The sequence below is a fragment of the Sceloporus undulatus genome, chromosome 2 (genome assembly GCF_019175285.1).
Source record: "Sceloporus undulatus isolate JIND9_A2432 ecotype Alabama chromosome 2, SceUnd_v1.1, whole genome shotgun sequence".
In the NCBI taxonomy this organism is placed as follows: Eukaryota; Metazoa; Chordata; class Lepidosauria; order Squamata; family Phrynosomatidae; genus Sceloporus; species Sceloporus undulatus.
Window position 1 is genome coordinate 7,335,717 of NC_056523.1, and position 9,981 is coordinate 7,345,697.

The 9,981-nt window shown below is 43.7% G+C and overlaps 1 protein-coding gene across 2 annotated transcripts; it reads right to left on the minus strand.

The window, feature by feature from the left end:
• Positions 1-872: 872 nt before the first annotated feature.
• Positions 873-9,648, minus strand: LOC121921888 (zinc finger protein 436-like). 2 transcript variants are annotated; one of them, XM_042450593.1, is made up of 5 exons: positions 8,608-9,648; positions 6,962-7,058; positions 4,454-4,539; positions 4,107-4,224; positions 873-3,102 (listed from the first exon to the last, which is right to left on the minus strand). In XM_042450593.1, exons 1-5 carry the CDS (start codon positions 9,040-9,042, stop codon positions 1,865-1,867), a joined length of 1,974 nt encoding a protein of 657 aa, XP_042306527.1. In that variant the 5' UTR covers positions 9,043-9,648; the 3' UTR covers positions 873-1,864. The 2 variants fall into 2 exon arrangements, 1 of the variants encoding a protein (XP_042306527.1); XR_006102064.1 differs by having other exon boundaries at positions 3,090-3,102; positions 4,411-4,539.
• Positions 9,649-9,981: the final 333 nt, after the last annotated feature.

The following is a 9,981-nucleotide window of genomic DNA, read 5'->3' on the forward strand; positions in this document are numbered from 1 at the left end:
CAGCACTTTAAGCTAGTTATTGTTGTGGTTTTAATCTTGTAATTTTTTACCCTGTTTTTAATAAGTTGATGTATTGTTGTGATTTTATATGGCTACTGTTTGTAAATTGTACATTGTATAGTACTCTTGTTGTAACCCGCTTTGATCTGCCAGGAAAAGCGGGCTATAAATAAACAGTTTATTATTATTATTATTATTATTATTATTAGGAAGTCCTTCCTAATGTTGAGGTGGAATCTCTTTCCTGTAGCTTGCATCCATTGCTCCGGGTCCTATTCCCTTGACTTCCTTCCTTCCCTCATAGTTTCTCTTTATAACGGAGGCTTTTGAACAGAGGAAGGAGCCCAGCTTGAATTGGATTGCTCAACAAGTCCAGACATCTCACTCATTGCTCACTGACAGCATGTAAAAGTGCTTCAGTGGGAAGTTAACAGCATCCGGTGCAGTCATGCTGGCTACATGACTCACAGAGTAGTCTTTGATTATGCTGGCTCTTCGGCTTAATAATGGAGATGAGCACCATCTCCTACAGTTGGTTACAATTAGACATTCATGTCATGAAGAAACTTTCACCTTTTTATTTCAGACCAACACAGCTATGTCTCTGTATTCTAACTGAAGTACAGGACCCCCTGCATAAGGCAAAAAGCGTGCATGCTCGAGACCCATTAGATATAATGGGGCTCGTGCTCGTCGCATGGCCAGGTGCACACGCCATTCTGCCATTCTCCCGGCGGCTTCTGCACAATCTGGAAGCCACCTGTAACGAGTCCGCGTATGGTGCGGGCTCACTGTACATAAACATTCCTACATTTTTGTACAGGAGACTTTTTTACTGTTTATATTTTAAACAAAATTTATTGTCTGTTAATTATTAAGTGATAAACAAAAACATATTTCATTATTTAAGGACAAAAGTATATTTAAATTATTACAGTGATATAAGAAACATTTTACAACTCTTCACAGCTCTTACCAACCAATTTTAGAGATGGTTTCAAACTCAGCCTTTTGCCCTTTAGATATTAAAAGGCCATATTGCCAATCATTTGTGATACCTGTTATCCAGAATTCATTGGACACTTGCTTTCCTCTTTATACCGGTGTCCATTAAAACAGTAATTACTTCTTTAAACCTCTATATTAACAATTAAATCTCATTCATTCTTCCCAGTTACTCTGCACTTGAAATTCTCACAGAGGACATACTGTTTTGAGACAGGTGGATGACATTCCTTTGCAACCTTACCAAATCCCATAAACCACTTTTTAATAATAATTTTTAAAAACTTAGCTTTATTCTTCAATTAAAATTCATTTTGAAATCTCAGCATTCATGGGGGTACCCTTGAGATATTCTTAGATAGTCAGTAAGGTCTCCATTCTAAGAGACATTATTTCCACATCTCACATGCTCCTCCACACTTCTGTTGTGAAATATGGTAGTTTCTCCTAACAGCTCTTCATGCAGTGATAGCTTTTCCTATGGTGATTCATATGGTCTGACACCAGCAGGGAGATTGCAATGAGATCCACATTCCAAGCCCTTACCAGGCTTCTCCCCAACTGCATGACTTAATATGAGACAAGCATTCAATTCTTACTGAACCTTATTACTCCTTACAAGCAGGTATACATTCTCCTCTTTGGACTGTTTCTGGCTTCCAACAATCCAAGCATTTAAATGGTTTCCTCCTTGTGTGCTTTTGGGCCTGAACTGACAGGCCAAAATAAAGCTGCTTCGGGTGACTTTGGAGGTATGCTGTTTAAATGATGCATGCGTCCTAAAAGGCCAGAAGCTACCCTTAAAGCTGTGTTCCACTCCTTAGCACTGGACCGTGGCTTTGGCGCACCTTCCGGCCTCCTAGACCTCCAAGCAATTCAACATTTTCTTCATTGTGTGAGTTCCCTGATGACGGGTGAGGCTTGTTTTCCAAGTGAAACTTTTCCCACACTCCACGCATATAAATGGTTTCTCCCCTGTGTGCACTGCTTGATGACTATTGAAACTTATTTTTTTAATGAAACCTTTTCCACACTCCAAGCATTTAAATGGTTTCTCACCTGTGTGTGTTACCAGGTGATGCGTGAGGTGCGTCTTCTGACTAAAGCTTTTCCTACACTCACAGCACTGAAATGGTTTCACCCCAGAGTGAGTTGCTTGATGACGTGTGAGGTGCGTCTTTTGACTAAAGGTTTTTTCACACTCTAAGCATTTAAATGGTTTCTCCCCAGTGTGCATTGCTTGATGACGAGTAAGGCTCATTTTCCTAATGAAACTTTTTTCACACTCCATGCATTTAAACGGTCTCTCCCCTGTGTGAGTCGCTAAATGATGAGTGAGATGGGTCTTCCAACTGAAGCCTTTTCCACACTTTGAACATTTAAATGGTTTTTCTCCTGTATGCATTGCATGATGGCGTGTGAGACTTATTTTCTGACTAAATTTTTTCCCACATACCAAGCATTTAAATGGTTTTTCTCCTCTGTGCATTGCTTGATGGCGACTGAGGCTTATTTTCTGACTGAAACTTTTTCTACACTCCAAGCATTTAAAAGGTTTCTCCCCTGTGTGAACTGCCTGATGACATGTGAGGAGTGACTTCTGACTGAAGCTCTTTCCACACTTAATACATTTAAATGGTTTTTCCCCTGTGTGGATTCTTAGGTGTATCCTAAGGTGTGACCTCCAGTTGAAGCTCTTTCCACATCCAAAACACTTAAATGATTTTTCTCTTGCCTGAATTTTTTTATGATTAATTAACCTCTTCTTCAAATTGGAAGTCTTTCCATGCTTACCCCCTTTGAAAGTTTGCTTCCCTGAGTGAGTTCTTCTATGAAGATTCAAATTTGTTTTATACCTGAAGCTTCTCTCATGCACAGGACGAAGATATGTATTGTTTTCCTTTCTTTTCTTTGTTATTTTTTGGTTTGAGATTCCACAAACCTGATCATTTTTAAAAGAAGGCTGATGCAACACCATCGTTCTCTTGTTCTGAGTGTCAGTTTTTCTCTCTTGTGTTTTCATCTGTTTACATTTAGCTCTTGGAATCAAGGCCCTGCATTGTTTTCCTTTATTCTTGTTCTTATGTCCATCTCCACCTTCAAAGGAGAGAGACAAATAGTCAGAATTTAAGAGAGTGCTGGAAACTTAAGCAAAAGAGGAAACATATTCAGTGGTAGCAAAAGAGATAACACCGTTTGTTAGTACTGGTACTTCTGAGACATCAGTTCTGCTGATTTGCTCCTTCAACTCTTTCCCTGAAAGCTGGTTGCTTAAAGGTTTTTGGAAAACTATAAATTGATGTCTGTTTTTAACTCTCTTAACGATAGTATTAAAGTTTTACCTCTTCAATCATTTTTTTAAACATTGTGCTGGCTGGCATTAATGCAGAATTAGTATTGTTCAGCATGGGGTGTTGTGTCCATGGAGACTAGGGCTCAGCTCTCAGCTGAAAAAACCACAGCATGAATTTGGAATATAATTACTGACTTGCTTGGGGGATAAGGCCCTCTTATTTATAGACTTAGGGGCTGTGCAGACAGCCCCAAAGATGCGACCTACAGGTGCCCCTTTTACAGCCAGATCGGGGCGGGGCCATGGTAACCACACACCACAACCCCAATATGGACTTTTCAAGGCACAAAAAGGAGTCATAAAAAGTGGCTCCTTTTTTAGTCCTGGAAAGGGTGCAATAGTTGCATTGTCGTGGCTCTACGGCACTCCTTCAGTACTGCTTCATGTGGACACAGTGCCAGGAGAGTGCTGTAATGCTGTGCACCATGCGTTGTGGCACGTGGTGTCATGCCACCCTGAGGGCAGAGCCAAGGTGTGCATCATATGGACGCTACACCCCGACTCTGTCCCCAACCCGGCCTTTAAGGCCAGTCTGCACTGGGCCTTAATTAGGAATGTCAAGAATACACACTAAATTTCTTATACTTGTCAATTTCAGCACAGTTTTGACTTCAACAAAGAATTCTCAAGTCTTGTGGTGGCATTACTCTATTTCGGACAAAGAAGAAACATGGCACTTTTTTTCTTCAAAAGCTGTAATTTGTGAAATACTCCTGTGTACAATACCACAAGAAAGAAAAGGGCTTACCCAGAGAGGACACAAGATCCAAATTCTCTTCCATCACTTCCTGATGAAGGGCCCTTTGGCCTGCATCCAGCAGGGCCCACTCTGCCTCAGTGAAAAACACAGCCACCTCCTCAAATATCTGAAAAGGGAAAGAAGTGTTCCCTGTGAGTAAAAAACAACAATTCCAGTAAAACAAGACAAGACAATGTAACTTAGGGTTATTCAAAAGAATTTAAATCTTTGCACAACAGCATGCACAGCCACCTTATTGGGCAACTGTGATGGAAACACGGGACAAGAAACAGAGGTGCAAGGGAAATGGTACCCAGCTTGCTTCTTTCTGGCCCAAAAGGAATCCTGCCCCATACCAGATGCTTTCTTGCAGAAGCCATTCTAAGTCCACCATCATGAGAAGATGTGCTTGTGTATATTGGCCATGTCTTTAGTCCTCTTCCTACGAGGAAGAAAAATGACAAAATAGAGGGTTATTCACCTTTCTCTCTATTTCTGATCCAACTCTTTCAATACTCTTGAAAAAGCAGCAAGAATTGTAATATGCAAACACAAACAACTGGAAGGGAAGAGAAGAATCGGGTGATCTGAAATGGTAAAGAGACATGAATATCTTAATAAATGCATGCCAGGCCAAGCAAGCATCCCAGGAAGAAGTAAATGGTCCAGAACGTTAATGGGTTTGGAGGAAAGCTAGAGAGGAGACAAACTTCTCACTATCATTTCCTGGCTGACATTTGGAAAGTGAGGCTAGCATTCACGTGAAACTGGAACCAGGAAGTGGCCCCCTTCTTCACCCCAGAAGTGCAAAGGTTCTCAATGCGTTCAGAGCCCAACTGAACATGCGCATAGGTGGCAATTCAAATTGTTGAATCCATGGTGTGATATTTGAATGGACTCTGCTTCCCCTTCCCTTTAGAATGGCTTTGGATTGGAGTTCCAGTTTCACGTATGATAAGGGCCTGTCTCTTAATGGCTTCTCATATTTATATGCAAAATGTAACTCTCAGCTCTCAAAATCAGCTTTCAACTGAAATCCACACCAGGGAACAATATCATTAGAGACCTATTAATACATTTCTGCACTGTATATCATCACAGCAGAGGGGAGGGGAGGGGTGGATTTGCTGTTTCTTGGAGATGGTGATGCTCTCCAGGTTTTAAATTCTCCCTGCACAGGGAAGGGGTAAAAATAAAGGCTGTACCAGCTGGGAGCTGTCTAATGGCCAGCTTAGCTTGAGATAGCCCTTCCACTGATCTTTCCTCCCCTGTACACATATAATTTCAAAGATCTCCTTCTTTGAAAGGCTTTAAACAGAGGCTGGCCATCTATAGGGAGTGCTTTGATTGTGAGTTCCTGCATGGCAGAATGGGGTTGGACTGGATGGTCCTTGTGGTCTCTTCCAACACTATGTTTTTATAATCACAGAATCATAGTAGGAAGAGACTGCAAAGACCATCTACTCCAACCTCCTGTCAAGCAGAAAGAGACAAATAAAGCACCCCTGAAAGATGCCCATGCAGTCTCTATTGAAAGACCCCTGAAGATGGAGAGTCTACCACCCACCCAGGAACTCCATGTCACAATCAAACAGCTCTTACAGTAAAAAAGTGATTCCTAATGTTTAGGTGGAATCTCTTTCCTTGAAATATGAGTCCGTTGGTTGACATTAAGTTTGGAGCAACAGTAAACAAGTTCACCTCATCTTCTAAATGACACCAGATATTTAAAGATGGCTTTCATGCCACCTCTGAGTCTTCTTTTCTCCAAGCTTTTTCAATGACCTGGATGACAGAATTGGGAGCATACTTATCAAATTTGCAGATGGCACCAAATTAGGGGGAATAGCTAATACCCCAGAGGACAGGATCAAGATTCAAAATGACCTGAATAGACTAGAAAGCTGGGCCAAAGCTAACAAAATGAAATTCAACACGGAGAAATGTAAGGTATTGCACTTAGGGCGGAAAAATAAAATGCACAGATATAGGATGGGTGACACCTGGCTGAATGAAACTACATGTGAAAGGGATCTAGGAGTCCAAGTAGACCACAAGTTGAACATGAGTGAACAGTGTGATGCGGCAGCTAAAAAGGCCAATGCAATTTTAGGCTGCATCAATAGAAGTATAGTGTCTAGATCAAGAGAAGTAATAGTGCCACTGTATTCTGCTCTGGTCAAGCCCCACCTAGAATATTGTGTCCAGTTCTGGGCACCACAATTCAGAAAGGACATTGAGAAACTGGAGCGTGTCCAAAGGAGGGCGACAAAAATGGTGAAGGGTCTGGAAACCATGCCCTACGAGGAACGACTTAGGGAGCTGGGGATGTTTAGCCTGGAGAAAAGAAGGTTAAGAGGCGATATGATAGCCCTGTTTAAATATTTGAAAGGATGTCATGTTGAAGAGGGAGCAAGCTTGTTTTCTGCTGCTCCAGAAAACAGGACCCGGAACAATGGATGCAAGCTACAGGAAAAGAGATTCCACCTGAACATTAGGAGGAACTTCCTGACAGTTAGGGCTGTTCGACAATGGAATGCACTCCCTCGGACGGTGATAGAGTCTCCTTCCTTGGAGGTCTTTAAACAGAGGCTGGATGGCCATCTGTCAGGGATGCTTTGATTTGGATTTCCTGCATGGCAGGGGGTTGGACTGGATGGCCCTAGTGGTCTCTTCCAACTCTACGATTCTATGATTCTATAAGCTAAAACATACCCAGTTCCCTCAATCGCTCCTCATAAGGCTTGGTTTCCAAGTTCTGGTGAAGATACATAAAACTTTTAAAGCCCTGCAACCAACTCATTCAAGCCCAGATACTTTAGGCATACTTGAGGCGGGGAGGGCAAGCTGAAAAAGGCCCTTACCCATCAACATGGATCCTCTGTTCTCATCCTTCATGATCTTGGAATAAGAAGGGGCCTTCTCCCATTCAGCAGCCTCTTCCACAAAGAAGTCCTGCACCTTAAGAAGGAGCGAGTATAAGAAAGAAAAAGAAGAGTTAGGAAAGGAACGGAAGAGAGCAAGGTCTATGGGGGCTTGCTTTAGATGATTAAAAAAATATAAAAAAATAGAGAACTGGTAGAGAGTTTTACATTATTATGATTATATTTTATATCACAAGAACTGGGACTCAGATTTAGAGCAACTGAAAGGATTAAAACAAACTACAAAAATAACAATTCAAAATTAATCTGTAGAATTGAAATCATTTAAGATTTATAGATATAAAAATATATAGGCCAGACAGCAATAATAGAGTATCACATTACTAAAAGCCAGTTCAGTCAGTTTACACGTGCCTGTGGAAATTACAAAAAAAGTTTTCATCTGCTGATGGAAGAAAAGCAAAGGAACTAATCTAACTTCCCTAGGATGGGAAATCTAGAGCCTAGGGGCAGCCACCGCTCCCAAGTTCCCACCAGATAAAACACAAGAGGGGGTAGTAGGATGTCAGGGCCTAAGCACATCCATAAGAGACAATACAGTGAGCCCATGCCATACGCAGGCTTTGAGCTTACGCACAAAGCAAGCTGCGGTGGACAGGTGCTGCAGGTGCCTGCACAGCGCCACACACAGAAATGCGCTGCCATAGAAAATAATGGGATTTAACTGTACCCTGTTTTCCACATACACCGGGGGGGGGTCTGGGGGGGTCTGGAATGAATCCCCTACATATAGGAAGGGGCCACTGTACAAACTTTCAGAAAGCCTGGAGGACAGCCATTTGGTCAGCTGTGACTGGAAGCTAACCACTAGGAAGTTGAGCTGTTATAACAAGGGAGTGATATATTCTGTGTAACCAGCTCCAGTAAACAATCTGTTTGCAGCTCTTTAGAGCACCTGAAGTTTTGACACACTCTTGAAAGGGATCTCCATGAACAGCATGTTGCAGTAAACCAAATGGGATGCAACTGTGGGCAGACCAGACAACTTCAGGAAAAGATGCAGTTGCTATGCTTTTAGAGGCTGTACATACAGGGGCAGCAGGATCCTGCCCCTTTCTAGCTGGAGTGGGGACTGTGGCAACTGCATGCCGCAACCCCAATCTGGCCTTTTGAGAGTGCAAAAGGGTGCCATAGCAGCAGTGTCGTATGGACGCAGTGTTAGAGGAGTGCTATGATGCAGCGCACTGTGTGGAGTGGAGCACAGCATCAGGGCAACCTGGGGTGCAGAATTGGGCATGCGTCATGAGGACACTACGTCCTGAATCCGTCCCCATGCCAGCCTTAATGGCTGGTGTGTACAGGGCCTTAGTTGTGCAAAAGCCCTCCTGGCCACTACCAGTGAAACCTGAGCATCCTGGCTCAGGGCTGAATCCAGGAATTTTCTCAAACTGTGAATCTGCATCTTCTAGGGGAGCATAATCCCATCCAGCAGGAATCCATATTCCTTGATCTGTCTATTGACTGATCAGCAGCCCAATTTTATTATCTGCATTCAAAATTGTTTAAAAGATTTCAGAAATAAACATGCCCGGTGCTTTCACACAACCAGAAAGAGGCACTCTCACCTCTCTCTCCTCCTGCTTCTCCTCCTCTGCCTGGCTCAGGAGGAAGGCCTCTGCCAAGGCCACTGCTTGGGAGGTTGTCTCCGGTCCACACTCTCGAACCCAGCTCCCTATCTCTGGGGGAAGGACGGCCAGGAACTGCTCCAGGATCACCAGGTCCATCATCTCAGCCTTGGTGTGTCTCTCCGGCTTCAGCCACTGGCAGCAGAGATTGTGGAGCTGGCTGCAAACCTCCCGGGGCCCCAAAGCCTCCTCCTGGAAGACAAACTGCCTGAAGTGCTGGTGTTGTGCATCTGATCCCAGCACATCCGCCCAGAAACACTTCTTCATGGTTCTTTGCAAGAAATTGCTCCTGCGCTTATACCATATTGTGCTCAGGCAGCCAACTGAGTCCTTCTTTTCCACTTTGGCTGTTTCCTCCAAGGCTGTTTCCAACATGGCTGAAGGCCCGTCACAGCCAAGGAAAATGATTAGGGGTGCCAAGGCCTACAAAGAAAGCATGAGGTCCAGTGGCTGAGATATTCTGAAGACCACTTTGAGGTAAAGAGAGGTGTTCAATCCAGTTCAAGCTGGAGAGTGGCTTTTTATTCCATTCAGAAGCCTCCAGTCCAAAGGGAAACTAAGAGGGCAAGAGGCGGGGAGAGACTTGCCTTTCTTGGACACAAACCAAGACCACTGTGCAATGCCAAAGGCTCTCCCTCTTTCGCTCTCTAACAATCCCTTGACTTCTCTCTGATCATTTTCTTGGGCTTCCCTACCATTCCCACTCCCCTCCTTTTAGCACATCTACTCAAGAAGAGCCTATTTGAAGGACGTGGGCTTTCAAGCCTCCTCCCAGGGCTACCAGGGGGGCCAGATGTCATGACCACAGAGGAGAACAAGGGACTGCAACTTGTAGGACGTCAAAGGAAAATGTAGGACACGACCAAATAAACCTTTGAAAAACCACTCATACAGATGTAAAATCATAGAATCCTAGAGTTGGAAGAGACCCCAAAGAGATCCATCCAGTCCAACCTCATCCTGCCATGCAGGAACTCTCCATCAAAGCACTTCCTTTGACAGATGGCCATCCAGCCTCTGTTTGAAGACTTCCAGGGAAGGAGACAGCACTACTCTCCGAGGAAGGAGCGTCTTCCACTGTCCAACAGCCCTTACTCCCAGGAAGTTCTTCCTAATGTTGGGCTGGAATCTCTTTTCCTGGAACTTGTACCCATTGTTCTGGTTCCTATTCTCTGGAGCAGCAGAAAACAAGCTTGCTTCTTCCTCAAGGAGACATGAGGTAAAAATAAAACTCCTTCACACAGGAGGGAAGGGGCTTCCTTCTGCCCAGAGGAGGAGGAAGAGGAGGAGGAGGCACCTTCCCTCCTTCCTTGA